The following is a 21,094-nucleotide window of genomic DNA, read 5'->3' on the forward strand; positions in this document are numbered from 1 at the left end:
GTGGACGCCTGCGTTGTAAACTCGGATAAGGTCCGTCGTACGTTCTAATAATAACGAGATCCACCAGAGGTTGAGCTGGAAGTGGTCTGCGTCTGGAAAAAGAAAATGAGCACCACAACCACGGTAACGAGTGCCTAAATATAGAAAAGGTTGTGGCGTGCTAGCGGCAAGTTGGCCATCAGGACATCAGAACTTGATTGACCCGCCGGGCCGTGAAAGGTGAGATGTCAACACAAACGCTTTCGCCTCACTTCCGGCTGATCAACTGATTGATTTTCACCTTGCGTCGTCGTCATGGCTTCCCAGAAAAGAAGCGATCTTGGCCTCAGTTCCTTGAAGCTGCTCTGACGTCACTCCACGTGACGCTGCAGCGCTGCGAATGGTAATCCGTTTATTCTGGGAGGCGGGGGGGGACTTTCGGATGTAAAATATCTAAAAATATAAATACTGTGGAATTTTAAAAGCTTTCACACTTTTGCCAATTACCCTGTTGTGCGCCAGATTCAAAGTCTAATGGCAGCCTGCTGTAACAGCTACAAATTGACATCCATCCATTTTCTTTTGCCGCTAATCCTCACAAGGGTCGCGGGGAGTGCTGGAGCCTATCCCAGCTGCAAACGGGAAGGAGGCGGGGTACACCTGGAACTGGTTGCCAGCCAATCGCACCCGCACTCACACCTAAGGGGCAATTTAGAGTGTCCCATTAATGTTGCATGTTTTTGGGATGTGGGAGGAAACCGGAGTGCCCAGAGAAAACCCACGCAGGGACGGGGAGGACATGCAAACTCCACACAGGCAAGACCGGGATTGAACTCGGAACTGTGAGTGCAACGCTTTACCAGCTGATCCACCTTGCCGCCCAAACTGACATTTATGTATTTATTTATTTCTATAAAAGTAAGATCTTTTGGATTGACTTTTGCTTTTTCCAAGCAAAAGGGCTAAAAACTGATTCAAATCAAATGTAATTTATATTATTACTCACTTATTCTAGAGCTATAAAACTGAGCCGGAGATTAAAATATATATATAAATATATATTAATACATTAATATAATTAGAATTAATAATAAAATTAATTACTAAAATTTAGAATTATGTAATGTTAAATTAAATTCCGAAAATTTTTCTCCAAGTAAAAGGGAGAGGAAAAAAATAAGATGACAAGTGAAAATGGCAATCGCGCTAACCCTAAATCCATCTACGAAATTGTTTTGAAGACTACCAAATTTTTTGATTGTCATTTACTTTTTTAAGCAAGGGGGGAATCGATTAAATTCTGAGATTTTATTTTTGAAAAAACACCTAATCGATAAAAATGTTGTGAAGGAACAAGCTACCAACAAATTATTGAGTTGTGCATCAGATTTAAAGTCGAATGGCACTCCAGTCTAACAATTACAAATATTTATATTTATTTACTTATTTTTAAGAAAAGCCAAACATTTTGGATTGACATTTGCTTTCTCAAAGAAACGTGAAAATTCAGTTAAAATCGGATTTTTGTTGGGGGGTGGGGGGTTTATGAGGCCATATCACAAATCCTAAATTCATCACTCAGATTGATTTGAAGGGAGAAAAAAATGAACAAAGGGCGAGATTGTAATTAAAATCAAAATATGTGAAAAAATTGTGATTTTATTTTTGAAGCCATATATTCCAGCTCTTATTCCATCTATAAAATAAATATATTAATAAAACACTTTTTAATACCCTAAAATAAATATAAATATTTTGTTGTTGTTTTTTATGAAGGCGTTTTCATAGTCCGTCGCTTCGAAAGTTTTCATTGGCTTCGGAGAAATCATCCGCCGTGACATCTTTGTCAAGCCGACTCCACCGCGACACGAGTCCGACCGGTACGGCACCCCCACGGCCGCCCCAGTTAGTCTTCGCTCGTCCTCGCCCGATCAATACGCTCCGTGTTGGATCGGAAACTTGAGGCCGTGTCTACAAGAATCTATTGATTTTCTCTCTCCCGTCACTTTTTTTGCCTTCTGTGCTCCTCCGCTCACGGAAGCTTCATTGTTCGCGGGCCCGCCGGTGGAGCGAATGCGGGCCTTTTGGGATTCGCCATCACTGACCTTGTCTCCTTGATGTTCTTTTTATTTTTATTTTTATTTTTTTTTTTTGGGGGGGGGGCATACGGGCAGCCATGCGCCATTGATGCAGGGGAGGAGGAGTCATCAGCAGATTCGCATTGAGATGCGGTTCTCGCTGAGGATTTAACGCAGCTATTGTTAACATTTTCTTCTTCCATCTTCGGGTTGTCGGGGCAGTAACTTTAGCAGGGACGCCAAGACTTCCCTCTCCCCAGCCACTTCGTCCAGCCCTTCCGAGGGGATCCCGAGGCGTTCCCAAACAAACCTAGAGACGTAGTCTCTCCAGACAGAGTGTCCTGGGTCATCCCCGGGGTCTTCTCCTGGAACACCTCACCAGGGAGGTGTCCAAATCAGATGCCGGAGCCACCTCTCCTGGTTCTTCTCAATTCAGAGGAGCTGCGGCTCTACTCCGAGTCGTTCCCGGATGACCGAGCTTCTCAGCTGATCTCAAAGGGCGAGCCCGGACACCCTGCAGAGGAAACTTATTTCACGCGCTTATATCCAGGATCTTGTTCTTTCGGTCATGACCCATGTTGACCGTAAGCGAGGGTAGGAACATAGATCGGTAAATAGAGATCTTTGCCTTTTGGCTTAGCTCCTTCTTCACCACAATGGAACGAAACAAAGTCCATATCACTCCAGACACTGCACCGATCCGCCTGTGGATCTCCCGCTCTATTCTTCCCTCACTTGTGAACGAAACCCCAAGATACTTGAACTCCTCCACTTGGGGTAAGATCTCATGCTTGACCAAGAGTGGGCACGTCACCCTATTCCGATTGAGGACCAAGGTCTCTGATTTGGAGGTGCCGATTCTCATCCCAGCCCGTTCACACTTGGCTGTGAACCGGCCAGTCGTACAGGGACCGTACAGGCCATATGAGGTGGTTCGGTACCCCCTACTCCTGTAGAAATTCCCTCGAAGGACACAGTCCAACGCCTTCTCCTAGTGCACCTATGCCCCCTCAAGAACCCTGCCAAGGGTGAAGAGCTGGTCCACCGTTCCATGGCCAGGACCAAAACCACATTACTCCGCCTGAATCTGAGATTCGACTTCCCGACAAATCCTCCTTTCCAGTACCCCAAATAGACTTTACCAGAGAGGCTAAGGTGTGTGATCCCCTTGTATCTGGAACACACCCTCTGGTTCCTCTTTTTAAAAGAGGGAGCACCACCAGAGTCTGGCAATCCAGACGAGGGTTCCATTGATTAAGGTTTGTAAAATTGGTCGGGAACTTTTAGCACAAACAGGGAAAGGTCCCAGCATGACTGATTTATCGGGTTGAAGTTGCCGGTGCTTTTGGAAAGATTGATTTGTGATTGGCCGAGTGTTTATTAGGCGCAACGACTTAGCAATCACAATCATCATCAGCAGCTTTTTATATTTGTGCCACGTGCCGCTGTGCAGACCTCTACTCTGGTCTCTGCGGTGTACTTCACCATTTTCTCATGAAGTAGTCCATCATCTGTGATTGGTACGGCTCTGTTGCTATGGAGATGTTTACTGCCGCAGTCAGGAAAGGGAAGCAATGCGCCATGTCCACAAATTATTAACACCAGGTATTAAAAATGCTATTATCCAGTTGAAATGCTTTAGCCCATACGGCTCTAATTTAAGGAAAAGCTCATGAAAGTGTCCCCGGCTGGAATTAGTTTGGAAATGACTTCTTTTATTCCTGAAAATCTTTGGTGCCTGAGCCATTATTTCATCTCTGGAGATTTAGAACCCTCTTGAAATTGTGTTGTTTCTTTGTTGTTATTACTCCGAGGCTAATTTAATCTCCATTTTGAGGACTTTCTAATGTAGAAAAACTGAAAAGCTGGATAGGCTTTTGATAGGCATGTTGGTCCTGGTGAAGTTTTTACCTTTGGGAGCCTTCGCACCCTCCAGAATTTTGATTTTTCCAAATCTGAAAGTCTGGACTAGAGAGATAAACAATGCGGATTTTCCAAACGTCGGCTTGGTGGTGCTACCGGAATTTCTTGAAAGGTAATCATCACGACCCAATTTGACTGAACAACGTGAACTTTGTACGTCGGCGAGTAGACCCATGGAAAAAGTCTCAACAAGTCTGTCCTTTGGGTTTGAGGTCCCCATTTTACGGTCACTTTTTCAAGGTGAGGTCACCCGAGAGATTTTGTCTGGTTGCTAGCGAATTTTGAACTACGCGTAGGCACTCGACGGGTAACGATGAATTGCATATTTTGTGCATTCGCATGGAGTCCATCTGGCTGGTGAGACCTTTTTCACGGTTGCTTCTCCCAGCTATAAATTTTCTTATTTAAGTACTTGTTAGTGTAATAAATGAAGACATTTATGAGGTATTAGTTTTCAAATCGTACTTGATTTCCACTCAAACCCTTGCGAAGGTCAAACCTTCCAGCCACCTTTTTCTTAATTTACCCCCACCCCACCCACGGCGCCTCCTGTCAGCGGCCACCTAATTGATCGCGTTCCCGCGTCACAACGGTGGCATCCGGCTGTTCGGCATTCCGCCAGCGGCCGGATTGCCGGGTCGCCGGTCCGACTGCCGCCTGGGCTCACGGTGGGGCCAAGAAAATCATTTAGTCGGAGGCGAGTAGGTTTGAGCCCCTCCGAGAGACCTTTTATTGGATGCGAGGCTGCCGGGTGATTTGTCATCATTAATAAAAGCGGCTGACAGCTCCAATCAGCGGGAGGTGGCCCCGCGCCAGGTCCGGCAGATCTGCCGCCCGCCGCCGCGCATGCAAATCCGCGCAATTAAATTTTTAAAAAAATTTTTATACACGCTGAAGGCAGTGTAGAAAAACTTGAAAGCACATGACACACACGCAGGGAAATTACTCGAAATGAAAATGGAATCATTTGGCCTGGTGGTTCTCAAACACGGAGAGTGGGGGGGGGGGGTGGAAAATTCCGACTTTTTCCAGGCGGTGTGAAAGCAATCAGCGGAGAAGTCTTTATCACACGGACTCGAAATAATTATCGTTGGCATGTCAAATCGTTTTCGGACAATGGAATTGCTTTCAACACGACTGTTGCCGCTTCTCGTGTTCAGATATTAGCCTAGCATCAGGACAACCGTCGAGGTTGACAAAAACGAGTGTCAGGTCTTAAAATCTCAAACCCATGATTCCTTTCACGACTTTATTCAACGAAAACTGCACATTTAACATTTCTCCACCACCCGAAAAGGTGTCAAATGTCTACTTTTAACAGGCATTACCCAGAAGAGGGAACCACACGTCGTTTAGTTTTAGGCCGCATTTGCATAACTCACGCTGTGTTTAGCCAAGCGCGGTAATCGCGCCGGTCAGGGTTCCGAGTATCCACCGCCAGGTACGTCAAGTCGGCGTCGGCCGAGATTTTGCGAGCTGTCAGCCGGCGGGATTAAAGCGTCAGCCTCGGGAGGCTTTGGTCTTAATGGAATTTCCTCGAGAGTGGACGTCGTGCTGCTATTCTTTGATTAAACATCCTCGCCCGCTTGTCGCTTTCCCAGAACAGCTAGCAGGATGAGACTATTTCCTGGCATTTTTATGAATAAATGTAGCTTCGCGTTGTTTGTCGTGGAACGTAGAAGGCATTTGAAAATGAGTATCAACCCATTCGCGGGCAGCGGCCCATTTTTCACGCATATCCTTCAGTATATCAAAATATTTAAATGTTTTTATCTGATTTTGATTCTGTTTTCAGTACCCTCTCGCGGGCGAGATTATAAATTTGTAAATTTATCCTATAACTTAACCGTAAATGGAAAAAGAAGTGTTATTTCCTTGATTGTGGCGTGTTAGGAGACTTTTATCTCTATAAGGCAAAAAAATTGCCACCTTGCCCATGAATGGGTTAAATTCAACATCTCGGGTAATATTTATTACTGGAGTATTTCCTGGACTGTTTCGGTGAGATTGTGAATTTAGCTGAATTGCGACGTCGCAGTGGTTCTCGTTTACATAATTTATGCCATTAAACGCATGCATCCAACACACAAATATTTCCAATAATTGCAGTTTATCCATTTCATAATTATTTACATTTATGTTTCGCATTAGGATCTCAACTACTTTTTTTTTTTTTTATGTTCTTGTTTGCTACTGCGATTTATAATTTTTTTTTTTTTTTTTCTCCTGAACTTTAAAATATGTGCTTCGGCTCAATAAATTTGGAGCAACACTGATCAGGACTCGTGGTTTCGATCACAAAATGCCGCAAACCTCCAATAAGCGAACATCCTCAGCATCAGCAGCCCTATTTTGTGTCGGCGTTTGCCCGCTGCCACATTAAACGAGGGCATTGATACGTACATTTGCATTTTGTTTCATCTCGAAAAGAAATCTATAGCCGCCCGGCCCCAATTTGCCAGGCAGCTCGGGGAAGCTTCTATTCCGGGCTCCTCGTTTGCTGAGCTCGTCCTCATCGATCCGCTTGTCCTCGCAAACAATCGGCGTCTTTTCAGCCGGTAATCGAGGAAAGCATCCCTCCTGCGCGCGGCCCCCTTTTGTGTTCCACTTTAGCGGAAATTTCTCCCGTCTCGCGGCGCCGGCGAGCGAGCGGATCGTTTTGATTGCACCCAAAGATGTTGCTTCTTTCCTTTGTGCCGACAACGACTTCTCCTCTTGCTGCCCTTTTCACACAGACGTTGGTGGTCATCTTTGTGGGGGAGTCCGGGGATGACATCCGTGTGTAAAATAGTTTAGTAGTCTCTGTTTGATTAGCCGTCCGATTGTCGGTGTCATGGGCTAGAAATTGATTTTTCTTTCATAAACGCGATAACGTACACGGGAGGTGCAGGTACGGTTTTTGTCCGTTTCAACGCGTCACAAGTTTTGTTTTGGTTGTCAGTGTGAAAGGGGCTTCTGTGTGTGTGCGCTAATGAAACTCGGCTAACCCTTTTCCCCTCCTTTTCAACCTGCTTCCCAGTCAAACCCGGTTGTACGTTTGACTTCTCCTTCCCGTCACACCCGAGCAACCCCCTCCGGCCCCACTCCCCCCGACTCCTGCGGAGGTCCTGAACCCAACGCGTTTCTTGCAGAGGGCGCCGAAGCTTGGAGCGGCTCAGCCACTTTGTCACCGGTGAAGGGGGTGGACCGGGCCAGGGGACCCGCGCTGGCCCGGGGAGGGCCCTCCCCAACAGACCTGCAGGATCCCAGTAGAAACAGGAGGGCCCACCCCAACTGGGCTATACTGGGTAACGTCTTTGTGTGTGTCTGTACTCCCACCTAAAGATTCGAGAACTTTTGGTACTTCTTGGAAATAAAATGGCCCTGATAAATTAGCCGGAACTAAATGTAGGCAGTCCAAAGACACGTTGGACCTGTCATAAAGTTATTAATAACCAGTGTTGTGATAAGCAAAAACGAGACAGAAAAACAGTTTTTGGCACGTGGCAATCTGTTCAGTTGCTGAGCTAACCGTGGCCCAGTCCGATTCTTGGGACCGTGGGTCCATTCCAACCATCATTTTCTTCATTCTTCTTTTCTTCTTTCTTGTTTGAACATGTTTTGCACAGCAGAGGTCAAAATGATCCCTGCAAGTTCATTTTGTCAATATAAATCTCCCCATTTGGGGGTCAATGACCCCCCCCCCCCCCCAATCTAAACACATTTCTCATGTTTCCTCTCTGTGGCAATATGAGTTGAAAACGGAATTCGTATCTGACTGGTATCGTAAATAGAGTCCATCTTGACGGTTGATGGTGTGGTGAGCGGGTGGATCTTTTTCACGAGGGTCTTCTTTCGTTGGGATAAGTTCAGTGAGAGGGCGGCACGGTGGTAAAGCGTTGGTCTCGCAGTTCTCAGGTCCTGGGTTCAATCCCGGACCCGCCTGTGTGGAGTTTGCATGTTCTCCCCATCCCTGCGTGGTTTTTCTTTGGGTGGCCACTCCGGTTTCCTCCCACGTCCCGAAAACGTGCAACGTTAATTGGACGCTAAATTGCCCGTAGGTGTGATCGTGAGTGCGTCTGTTTGTCTCGATGTGCCCTGCGATTGGCTGGCAAACCAGTTCAGCGTGTGCCCCGCCTCCTGCCCGTTGACAGCTGGGATAGGCTCCAGCGCTCCTCGCGACCCTTGTGAGGATAAGCGGTTAAGAAAACGGATGGATGGAGGTTCAGTGAGTAGATCTGGACCTACGTAACTGAGTCTTTGTGCACAAAAATTAGTGTGGAACTGAATTTAGACTATTTTTCATGGTTCTCCAAAAGTTACAAAAGTATTTGCTGCTTCTTCTTTCCAGACATGATAAATTCCCCGGCAACCCAATGAAGACAAGAGTTCTTGAGGTCCAAACGAGTCCAAAAGTCCCTTGACCTCTGCAAACTGCCACCCACTCCAAATCCCCGGCGCAAATGATCGTGGAATTAAGCATCCGTGTAGTATTTTAACACTTGTTATAGACCACATCGGTTTTTGGTACCATATGTCTAACCCCTCCATGAATTGTTTGTCTTTTGTCAAGATTCGTATTGATTTCAAACGAATACGTAATCCTAAAAGGCCGAGGTACCGGATAATCCGCATAATCGTTCTGGTTTCGTAGTCATGGCTTGGGAGACCCGGCGGCCCACCGGGTCGGTCGCCGGTGATGGCCGCGTCCACGCCAGATGCGCTCCCCGTGGAGAGAAGCCCTGCGGAAAAGACGGATGGGCCGACATTTCTGATATTCCCGCCGTGACATTGGGCCTTTCCATTTTCGAGGGCACTCGGCCCGGCGGCTCCGAGGGCGTATTAAGCTCCTCGCAATCCAGACCGAGTTGCGATGGAGATCTTATCGCCGTAATCGAGTGCGCAGAGCCGAAGGTGAAAATCCGCGATTCATCGATTTTTCACCTTCGGCTTGAGTTTATTGGTCAGGACTTTTTTTTTTTTTTTTTTTTTTTTGGGGCAGTTTCCGTGGTGATTCGCTCTGCTTGCACTAACATCACGGCTGCGGACAGAAGGCAGCTAGTTTACAAAAGCAGACTCCGTTTAGACAAGCCATCCATGCAGCTTTTTGTTTTTAATTGGATTAAATTGTTGAACATTTGAAAAATTGCAGCGGACGTTGACATTCGTCAGCTGGGATTCAGCCCGTTTGCTACCACTGAGAAATATGCTCATCAAATGTGTTTTTCATCGTGTATTCGTTGAAGACGTCTGTGTAATTCTGGGTTGTGAAGCGTTGTAATGACTAGCGGATCCCTGTAGATGGCAGTGTCGTATCGCTTTAGGGTTGAGAGCAGCACAGCTTTTGAGTAGAAGATAAAGAGTAGGTGTCGCATCCCCCTCGCAATCTCGGTTTTTCGCGTGGATTATGAGGAAGAAAAATGTTGGGAGTAAGACATGTTTAGCGATTAACATATGTCGCAATATATAGTTGAGAGCATGCGTTGCAATCATAAGAAAAGATGAAAAAAAGTGATGTTCAACTCGAGGATTTCTTAGCTGCATATCTGGAAATATCGTAGTTTTCGGCTTACAAGCCACGACTTTTTTCACACGCTTTAAACCCCTTCGGTTCGAGTGGAAAATTTCAGAGTGAGACCGGTGGAATATACGTGGCGAGGAAGTGACTTGTACTGTCTCTGTTAGCTAGCGTGTTGCTGCTGTGTTACTGGCGTGTTTCAGTGATATTTGCCAGTTTTATTTTAACCGGCCCTGTTAGCATTAGTACGGGGCTAGCGTTCGCACGAGTCTTAGCGCGGTGCTACCATTAGTGCTTTGCTAGCGTATTGCTGCTGTGTTACTGGTGTGTCTCAGTGATATTTACCGGTTTTATTTTAACCGACCCTGTTAGCGTTAGTATTAGCGTTAGCATTAGCTTGCTTTAGCGCTTTGCTCGTGTGTTGCTGCTGTGTTACTGGCGTGTCTCAGTGATATTTGCCAGTTTTATTTGAACCGGCCCCGTTTGCGTTAGGACTAGTGTTAGCGTTAGCTAGCTTTAGCGCGCCGCTAGCGTTAGCACTAGTGTTAGCATTTGCGCCACTTTAGCGGTAACTCTAGCGCGGCGTTAGCGTTAAGCTCTTTCTGTCTACCGTCTACTTTTGTAAATATCTCGTGTTTCAATGCGGGCAATTGCTGCTTTGACACAGCTGCGGCGTATGAATGTACAAAATGGTATTTCCTTTTACAAATGTACTCGGTGAGACTTGTAAGCAGGTGCGCTCTCTAGGCCGGGAATGACGTTACATGTTTATTTTGCAGCGCTTTCTCCTCCCTCCTTTCCTTTTTTTCATTCTTGCTTTTTTTGGTTTGAGACTTTGAAAGGGTCACAAAAGCAAAATTTCCCTGACACGTTTCTTTTCATAAAAAGTTCCTTTTGTCCACAATTTATTGTTCGGTTTAAAGGGAATGTAACTTTATTTTTTTTCTCATATTTATTTTGAAGTGAAACCAAGATCAGATATCAGGAGAATCCAAGTGTATTAAATGATATCAACCAAAAAAAAAGTCCAATTTTGAAAGCCTTTTACTGCAAACACTGTGATTGATGCATTAAGTGCTTTCCGGTGCTTGTCACGCCCAACTGTTGGCACCGCTCGCGCGCAAAACTCCTCCAGCATTCAGATTAATTAAAAAGGAATCCCCGCGTTCTCTGACAGGAATAAGGAAGCAGCCGAGGGCTTAACTGTAAACGCCGCCTCTCCCCCCACCCCCCCACCAAAAAATTGTCACGGAAAAGCCATCCGGCCAGTAATTGACGATTCAAGCACGCCCCAAAGAGGATTTGCAATAAATGAAATGGATTCGCCGCTTTTTCGCTTCGCACGTACCGCCGTGTGATTGTCACTTTTGTCCTGGCTTTCCGCCCTCACGACGCGTCGCTCCCATATTTAATATCGGCTCATATTTTCAGCGGGCTTTTATAGCCTTTTTGTGCCAGGAGGAAGCAGGTTCGCGCATACAGGAAGAAAGAAAAGAACACAGGATTTTGTCAGGTGGACACGAGGATTTCCTGTATTATTCTTTTCTTATAAATAATGCAGGACTGTAGCTATAATTGGTGCGATTTCAAAAACTCTTCGGGAACGTTTGAAACGTGACTTTTGAACTCTTTGTCGACATTTGTGTGTCTGGAGCGACTTTGAAAATGAAACAACCGACTTCGTCTTTTGTTATTTGAGTTCTTCTCAAAAGATGATGCCTTTCTGAATTGAGCAATTTGTGTTGTCAAAATGTGACTATTATTAGCCTAAGTAAAATTAAAAAAAAAAAAAGAAAATTTCAACGTTTTGAAAAACTTCCACTTTTTTCTCAAAATGTCATTTTTTGCAGTAAAACTAGGACGTCTTCACTGTAATAATTGGGGGGGGAAGCTCTGATTCTTGCTTTGTTTCCATTTTTTATTTATTTTACAAAAAGCTCCTTCTTCATATTTGATTTGCCTCTATTTTTAAAAACCATTTAAATATTTTTTTGAAATATGTGACTTGAAAATATTTTTACATTTTTGACCAACATTTGACAGATTTGTCCAAAAGGTGCATCATTTTTTCTTAGAATTTTTTGTTGTATGATTTTAAAAAAAAAAAAATTCTGAATAAAAATAGTTTGATTGTACAGTTTTTTTTATATGCATTTCTCAGAAATTATTTTCAAAGATTACAACTAATTCAAATCCAATTCTCCAAAATATGCTGTATGTGTTAAATATAAATGATCGTATTTAGGGGAAAAAAAAAACCACAAATAGTTAAATTACTCAATTTCAACCCTGCGGTTTATGCGGTGATGTGACTCATTTGTGCATTTTTTATACCAAGTAATTTCGTATCATACAAACATTACAGTATATAAACTACTGTAATTTCCGACCTCTAACCTGCGACTTTTTTCACACGCTTTCAACCCTGCGGTTTATGCGGCGATGTGGCTAATTTGTGCATTTTTGGCAAGGCGGCACTCGAGCGGAAAAGGTAAGCGTGAGACCGGTGGAATATATGTGCCGAGGAAGTGACTTTTACCGGCTCTGTTAGCGCTGCGCTAGCGTTAGCGCTATGCTAGCGTGTTGCTGCTGTCTGATATTTACCGGTTTTAGCATGTAGGCTCCAAAAATATACAGTAGATCGGTGATTACAAAATTATGGGAGTAATTAGGTGCCACAAGTATTTGATTTTGAAATGCCACGGAAAGCAGGATTTGAATTTGAAATGTAAAGTAATCACATTTTCAATAGTTGCTACAATTCGCTGTCTGAAATTCAACCGGCTACAATTCGCTGTCTAAAATTCACCGTCTGTGCCACCAGGCAGGGTTACTTCAGGTCAGAACCGAACACCCGGCCAATCGCAGTTTGCCTTTCTTAGTCACGTGTAACTGGATTGGCTGGCTGTTCGGTTCTGACCTGAAGTAACCTTGCACAGACGGTGAATTTTAAACGGCGAATTGTAGCCGTTTGAATTTCAGATAGCGAATTGTAGCAACTGTTGAAAATATGATCACTTTACATTTCAAATTCAAATCCTGTTTTCTGTGGCATTTCAAATTCAAATCCCGGTTTCACTTACTTCCATACAAAATCGCACTCGTTAATATCACAAAAAGAAGCTTCCTGCGGCGTTCCTCCTTCAATTTTCTTCCCAGAGAGTCCACGTGATTAAACGGACCCTCGTTCACGGATTATCTTTTATAGCGCCCGGTAACGCAAATATGAGCGTGCGCATTAAGGGGGGTGAGACGCCGAGCCGTCGGAGGGTTTTCAAACAAAAGGGAAAGGTCAGCGAGCAGCACTTCAGTTTCGACACTCGCGCCGGGAGTGAATCATCCCAAACTGATGAACACTCTGGTGTGTGTGTGTGTGTGTGTGTGTGTGTGTGTGTGTGTGTGTGTGTGTGTGTGTGTGTGTGTGTGGACGGACGGGTAAGGAAAGCTGCGCACGTGCAAAAGGGGCCGACCGGCCTGCGTAGATGGCGCGCTTCAACTCGAGAGATTTCCATGCAAAGCGGCGCGGGTGCGACTTAAGTCGGCGAGGTGAAGGTTGAAATGTACTCGCAGCAAATGCGCTTAAAGAGTGAGCGTGAGCAAAAGGGGGAGGAAAGAAGGAGACGGGGTGGGGGGGGGGGCGTAAAAAAGAAAGCAATTTCATTTCCAAGTGCAAAGTCAAAGCCGCGTAGTGGTGGCCAGACTTTTTGTCCCGAAACGACGGACGGTCCACTCGGGAAAATGAATGAGCTTTCCGCACGGTTTATAAATGAAATGTGCCGTCGTTCGGTGACTTTGTTTGACTCCCCCTGCAAGCCCCCCCACCCCAAAAAGAAAACAAAAAGGCTTGCGGTGCTACATGAATTCATATTTTTAGAAAACAACTACAGTGCAGCTCAGCCTCTGATTGCGGTACTTGTGCTGATTACGGTTTAGAAACTCTCGTTCGTTCCATCATCATTGCAGATTTGTTTTTTTTGTTTGTTTTTTTTTTCATATTCAAATCATGTATAATCTGTAGGCGTTTGAGATTTTCAACAAAACAAAAAATGCTTGCAAGCTAGAAACTTCCATCCATCCGTTTTCTGAACCGCTCATCCTCAAGCAGGTCGTGGAAAGCCGAAAACTTGAAAACTGTAAATAGCATAATATATTAAAACGTACATTAAATGGAATTGAATATATATATATGTACAGTATAGTACTTACTCGTACATTACTGTATGTTTAAGAGTTTAACAGGCGTTTATAAGAATGTTAGACTAGATTAATCAAGAATCTGCACAGGAACATACATTGTTTAAATTTATATAAACAATCCAAAAACATCTATACAGTCGCTACTTCTCAGAGTTCACCTATTGCGAGGGTGTTCCGGAACCTATGCCATGGACTTCGTTTCCCTCCCACAAATCTCTTTGTGTCGTACCTGCTGTTGAGTTCATATATTTTTTTTTCTGAGGGTGGTGAGGGGGGTACGTCCTTTCCGCTAGCGCCTTCCTTTCCCGCCTCGCAGACTCCTCTTCCGCCACTTTTGGGCGTGTTTGATGGGAGATTAGCGTCTCGCCGCGTGTGACTCGGCTGCCTCTTTTCGGTGCCCTCGAAGTCCTTCGAACAAGCCGGATGACGCCGTAGCTCGTTCTGTGCAGACGGTCGCTGCCGTTGAAGCCAAATGGTTAAGAATGAATACATTTTTCTTGTAATTGAGGTGGTTTGATTGCGGGGTCGTGCTACTGAACTGAAGCGTTGTTCGTCGTTTAACGCAGCTCAACCGCTTCTTTTCTTCTTTTTCTTTCGGCTTGTCCCATTAGGGGTCGCCACAGCGTGTCATCTTTTTCCATCTAAGGCTATCTCGTGCATCTTCCTCTCTAACACCCACATTCCTCATGTCCTCCCTCACAACATCCATCCATCAACCTTTTCTTTGGTCTACCTCTCCCTCTCTTCCCCGGTAGCTCCGTCCTCCTACCAATTTCCTCACTCTCTCGGTTCTGAACATGTCCAAACCATCCAACTTTGGCTGTCTGTCTAATGAGCTCGTTTCTAATCCTATCCAATCTCCTCACTCCGAGCGAGAACCTCAACATCTTCATTTCTGCCACCTCCCAGTTCCACTTTCTGTTTTTTCTTCAGTGCCACCGTCTCTAATATGGCCGGCTTCACCACCATTTTCTAAACTTTTCCCTTGATTCTCGCGGAGACTCTTCTGTCACATAGAACACCAGACACCTTCCGCCAAGTGCTCCACTGCGCTTGGACCCCTTTCTTCACTTCCTTACCACACTCGCCATCGCTCTGGATTGTTGACCCCAAGTATTTGAAGTCATCCACCCTCGCCATCTCCCTGGATCTTCACTCTTCCTCCTCCGCCTCTCACATTCACGCACATATATTCTGTTTTGCTTCGGCTAATCTTCATTCCTCTCCTTTTTTTGTAATTGTTCCTCCGCCTGCTCCCTGCTTTCACTGCAGATCACAGTATCGTCTGCGAACATCATAGTCCAAGGGGATTCCAGTCTAACCTCGTCTGTCAGCCTCTCCATTACTACCGCAAACAGGAAGGGGCTCAGCGCGGAACCCTGATGCACTCCCACCTCCACTTTAAATTCTTCTGACACACCTACGGCACATCTCACCGCTGTTCCGCTGCCCTCATACATGTCCTGTACTTTTCGAACATATTTTTCCGCCACACCAGACTTGCACATGCAGTACCACAGTTCCTCTCTCGGTACTCTGCCATAGACTTTCTCTTCTGTACTTTTCCACGAGCATTCTCAAGGCAAATAATGCATCTGCGGTACTCTTTTTTTTGGCATGAAACCATACTTTTGCTCACAGATACTTACTTCTGTCCTGAGTGTAGCCCCCACTACTCTTTCCCATAACTTCATTGTGTGGCTCATGAACTTTATTCCTCTATAATTCCCACAGCTCTGAACATTTGTTCTTAAAAATGGGGACTAGTTTGAGACCACTGCTTTAGAAGGTACAGCATTATATTGTGTGATATTGTGGAAAAAAAAATGATTGTAACATCAGTAAAACAATTTAATTCTTGTACAGATTTTCTGCAAGGATGGAGAGATGAAATACATTGCGTAACAAACACGAAGTAGACACTTTGCTTTCGTGGGCCACATAAAATATAATATTTGCTTCAGAGTGTTTATCTGTTCGGGGTGGGGAAAAAAAATCATTTCTAAATCAGGCTTGAAGAACTGTGTGTGCGTGTGTGTGTGCGTGTGTGTGCGTGTGTGTGTGTGTGTGGCGACCCAGTACTGACTGCAACTAATCTCGGTGTCTACACAGCAGCTCGCATCGCATATCAAGTGGCAGAAAATGAACTCGCGCGCCCGTCTTCCCACTTTACTCGACTCGTTGGCGTCGTTCACGCGGCCAAATCCGATTTTGCTTGTATTCGGCTTCGATTAATTTGATGGAGACTTCATTGTAAAAGTCACTTTATGTTGTATCTTAATTAGAGGTGGAGGCAAAAGTATGCATTCACTATATATTTTTTTTTCTGAGGGTGGTGAGGGGGGTACGTCCTTTCCGCTAGCGCCTTCCTTTCCCGCCTCGCAGACTCCTCTTCCGCCACTTTTGGGCGTCTTTGATGGGAGATTAGCGTCTCGCCGCGTGTGACTCGGCTGCCTCTTTTCGGTGCCCTCGAAGTCCTTCGAACAAGCCGGATGACGCCGTAGCTCGTTCTGTGCAGACGGTCGCTGCCGTTGAAGCCAAATGGTTAAGAATGAATACATTTTTCTTGTAATTGAGGTGGTTTGATTGCGGGGTCGTGCTACTGAACTGAAGCGTTGTTCGTCGTTTAACGCAGCTCAACCGCTTCTTTTCTTCTTTTTCTTTCGGCTTGTCCCATTAGGGGTCGCCACAGCGTGTCATCTTTTTCCATCTAAGGCTATCTCGTGCATCTTCCTCTCTAACACCCACATTCCTCATGTCCTCCCTCACAACATCCATCCATCAACCTTTTCTTTGGTCTACCTCTCCCTCTCTTCCCCGGTAGCTCCGTCCTCCTACCAATTTCCTCACTCTCTCGGTTCTGAACATGTCCAAACCATCCAACTTTGGCTGTCTGTCTAATGAGCTCGTTTCTAATCCTATCCAATCTCCTCACTCCGAGCGAGAACCTCAACATCTTCATTTCTGCCACCTCCCAGTTCCACTTTCTGTTTTTTCTTCAGTGCCACCGTCTCTAATATGGCCGGCTTCACCACCATTTTCTAAACTTTTCCCTTGATTCTCGCGGAGACTCTTCTGTCACATAGAACACCAGACACCTTCCGCCAAGTGCTCCACTGCGCTTGGACCCCTTTCTTCACTTCCTTACCACACTCGCCATCGCTCTGGATTGTTGACCCCAAGTATTTGAAGTCATCCACCCTCGCCATCTCCCTGGATCTTCACTCTTCCTCCTCCGCCTCTCACATTCACGCACATATATTCTGTTTTGCTTCGGCTAATCTTCATTCCTCTCCTTTTTTTGTAATTGTTCCTCCGCCTGCTCCCTGCTTTCACTGCAGATCACAGTATCGTCTGCGAACATCATAGTCCAAGGGGATTCCAGTCTAACCTCGTCTGTCAGCCTCTCCATTACTACCGCAAACAGGAAGGGGCTCAGCGCGGAACCCTGATGCACTCCCACCTCCACTTTAAATTCTTCTGACACACCTACGGCACATCTCACCGCTGTTCCGCTGCCCTCATACATGTCCTGTACTTTTCGAACATATTTTTCCGCCACACCAGACTTGCACATGCAGTACCACAGTTCCTCTCTCGGTACTCTGCCATAGACTTTCTCTTCTGTACTTTTCCACGAGCATTCTCAAGGCAAATAATGCATCTGCGGTACTCTTTTTTTTGGCATGAAACCATACTTTTGCTCACAGATACTTACTTCTGTCCTGAGTGTAGCCCCCACTACTCTTTCCCATAACTTCATTGTGTGGCTCATGAACTTTATTCCTCTATAATTCCCACAGCTCTGAACATTTGTTCTTAAAAATGGGGACTAGTTTGAGACCACTGCTTTAGAAGGTACAGCATTATATTGTGTGATATTGTGGAAAAAAAAATGATTGTAACATCAGTAAAACAATTTAATTCTTGTACAGATTTTCTGCAAGGATGGAGAGATGAAATACATTGCGTAACAAACACGAAGTAGACACTTTGCTTTCGTGGGCCACATAAAATATAATATTTGCTTCAGAGTGTTTATCTGTTCGGGGTGGGGAAAAAAATCATTTCTAAATCAGGCTTGAAGAACTGTGTGTGCGTGTGTGTGTGCGTGTGTGTGCGTGTGTGTGTGTGTGTGGCGACCCAGTACTGACTGCAACTAATCTCGGTGTCTACACAGCAGCTCGCATCGCATATCAAGTGGCAGAAAATGAACTCGCGCGCCCGTCTTCCCACTTTACTCGACTCGTTGGCGTCGTTCACGCGGCCAAATCCGATTTTGCTTGTATTCGGCTTCGATTAATTTGATGGAGACTTCATTGTAAAAGTCACTTTATGTTGTATCTTAATTAGAGGTGGAGGCAAAAGTATGCATTCACTATATATTTTTTATTTTTCCCGTCATTATCTGACATGAAGTCAGAGTGAACTTGCGCTGTTTGATGATTGGTATACTGGCGTTTACACAATAGGGATGGGCTGAGATGGATTCCAGCAGCCTTGTGAGGATAAGCGGCTTGGAAAATGGACCAATGGCTACATATATTATGTTGAAAATGTTATGTGTAACTTCATGTCAGTGGGGGGGGGGGGAATCACGTCTTTCTACATAGTTTATGTAAACATCCAGTTTCAATTTGTGACGTTAAAATAATAGTCATGCTGGTTTTTAATTTCATCATTCATTCATTAATTTTTAATTTAAAAAATCCATGTATGATATTTATTACATTTTTGTTTTGTATTTTACTGCTAACCACAAATCAGCCAACAAATTATTTAGTGAGATGAGTTCATTAAGGATAAACACAGAAATTCTGCGTCGCCGCATTTTTGAGGTGGACTTATTCCCGTTCCCCCTCTCCTCGTCCGAGTCACAAAACGTCTTCAGTGTGACCTCCTTAAATTGCGACCGAGGAATGATTTATAATATGTTTCTTTTTAATACAGTAGGTCGTCGTCCCTAATATGGTGGCCCGCGCCGGACCGCAAAATTGTGTGACGCGAGCAATCCGCTCCCAAAAAGTAGCGGCTGCTTTAAATCTGCTCTAAAGCTGTTTTTAAAAATCACACAAGGGTATGTTATATGTCATTTATAACATCGTGAAAAACGACATTATTTATTTGCACTACCAAGGGGCATTTCATCAATTGCAGATTATATCTACGATTTTTACTAGGATTTTTTTTTTTTCATTTGATGGGTCGCTGTTGAAATTAAAGTCCTCAAAAAATATTCTTAAAATAAATGAAAAAAATCACAAAATTGAAGACTCTGCTCAAAAGAATAATTTACTTATTTTTAGTATATTTTGTCCTCTTATTTTTTTTTTAAAAGATATCTTTCAGGACTTAAAAACATGCAGTCAAATATATTATTTTTTAAATTTGTGTTCCGATTTTTTTGGTTATATTATTCAGTATGAATTCAGATATAGTATTTAAAATGAATTTGAAATATTTGTGTTTTTGTAAATACTCTATATATCCATATATATGTATATATATATGTATATATATATATATGTATTGTATTGACTATTATTGAGGATTCCTTTATAGATATAAATCAAAATATTATGTATTTTTGTGAATTGTATTTAAATTTTTACTTGAATTTTATTCAGGATTTGTATCCTGTACATACAGTGCGCCTTCAAATATACATTATTAGCTTTTTACATTTTTGGTGAGCATTTTCAAATGATAGATATGATTTCTCATGTGCGTACGTACATACAGTATCCAAATGATAGCGGACAGAAGGGTGGCAAAGCCTTGGGGGAGGTCATTCGCGTGTCATCCATCTTTGTGTTTACACTTGCAATCGCGCGCGGGCCCGAATAAGGCCTGGAACAAGAGCGTGCACCTGTTTGACTCCATTGTTGCTATTATTATGCAAATGTGTTGCTTTCATTAATAACAATAAGAAGACCACCAAGCCAGCGAAAGCCCAAAATATAAACGACGAGGCCGAACAGCAGCTGTGGAACGGACCTGGAACCAGGAGGGCCCTTCCTGTTCAGTTCTTTTCCCTCTTTAAATCGTCAGGCCGATCATCGTAAATGTTCAACGCGCTCAATATTTGGAGAGGGGAATAAAAGTGTCCAAAGGCTTTATGGAATGAGAGCCATGTCGTGGTCTCAAAAGCGAGGCGCACACATGCTCGTAATCCTAAAATGAAAGCAAAAAAAAAAAAAAGAAAATTTACTGATTATGATGATCTGGGGAGCGCGGTGGGTCAGGTGGTAAATCGTTGTCCCCACAAGTTCTGAGGTCCCCGAGTTCAATCCCTGACCCGCCTATGTGGAGTTTGCATGTTCTCCCCGTGCCTACGTGGGTTTTTGTCCGGACACTCGGGTTTCCTCCCACAACCCAAAAACGTGCAACATTAATTGGACCCTCTAAATTGCCCGTAGGTGCGATTGTGAGTGTGAATGTTTGTCTCGATGTGCCCCTGCGATTGGCAGGCAACCAGTTCAGGGTGTACCCCGCCTCTTGCCCGTTGACAGCTGGGATAGGCTCGTGAGGATAAGCGGCTAAGAAAATGGATGGATGGATGGATGATGATCTGACCAATCCTCTGCCAACGCAGTTTGGCAACGGGCCGCCTCTCACAGGTCAGTCCCGGTACTACATCCGAAGCGGTTACGCTTTTGGTACGCCAAACACGATCAGAGCAGTGAAAATGTGTGGGTTTTTTTTTTTTTTTTTTTTTTTTTTTGGTAGCTTTCTCACATTTCCAAACTTGTAATTTCCGTTTTTTTTTTTTTGTTTTTTTTAATTTTGCTTTTTTGGAATTGACGTCCGCTTCATGGTCCCCGCGCACTTCGCCACACGTCGCGTCACAAAAGACCGAAACTCCGCCACCCCGGCGCGCTCTAATGCACTTTCCGGTGGACGTCTGCCAAACAAAGCTCGTTTGCGCTACTTCACTGCAATTAGTCGCCGCCTTTAATGACAGCGGAGTGGCTTGTTTTGCCAAAAAAAAAAAAAAAAACACTCAAAGGATGAGCAAGCGTTCTCTTGTGACGCGTGTTTGTACAAAATGGATTTCAGTCACACGCCTTCCTGGTTTTCATACGGCGTGGAGCACGAAGCACTTGAACTTCCTCCATTGAAACGGCCCGAAAAATGTTTGACTTGTTTTTTTTAAATGAGAATGAAAAGCCCTCGTCGGTATTGTCCTTTATTTAAAGCCACGCACACTCAAAGTCACAGACGATTGAAACTGGACAGCAATAATACTTGCAGTTGAGATTGATATTTTGCATGGTTAATGTTCTTTATTAGTGCTAAATATGCAACACGGTGGATCAGCTGGAAAGCGTTGGCCTCACAGTTCTGAGGTCCCGGGTTCAATCCCGAACCGCCTGTGTGGAATTTCCTCTCTCATCCCAAAAACATGCAAAATTGCCCC

General features: G+C 44.4%; 1 protein-coding gene across 4 annotated transcripts in view; it reads left to right on the top strand.

The window, feature by feature from the left end:
- gfra1a (gdnf family receptor alpha 1a) overlaps positions 1–21,094 on the top strand; it is a 69,712-nt gene that overhangs the window by 18,821 nt on the left and 29,797 nt on the right. For 3 of the 4 annotated variants that reach the window (XM_061837808.1, XM_061837807.1, XM_061837806.1), the window contains one exon: positions 7,112–7,267. The exons of the other annotated variant lie outside the window; for it this stretch is intronic. In XM_061837808.1, the coding sequence (XP_061693792.1) occupies positions 7,112–7,267 (156 nt within the window). The remainder of the gene's footprint in view (positions 1–7,111; positions 7,268–21,094) is intronic. 4 annotated transcript variants of the gene reach the window in all.

This window comes from Syngnathoides biaculeatus, chromosome 12, assembly GCF_019802595.1.
Source record: "Syngnathoides biaculeatus isolate LvHL_M chromosome 12, ASM1980259v1, whole genome shotgun sequence".
In the NCBI taxonomy this organism is placed as follows: Eukaryota; Metazoa; Chordata; class Actinopteri; order Syngnathiformes; family Syngnathidae; genus Syngnathoides; species Syngnathoides biaculeatus.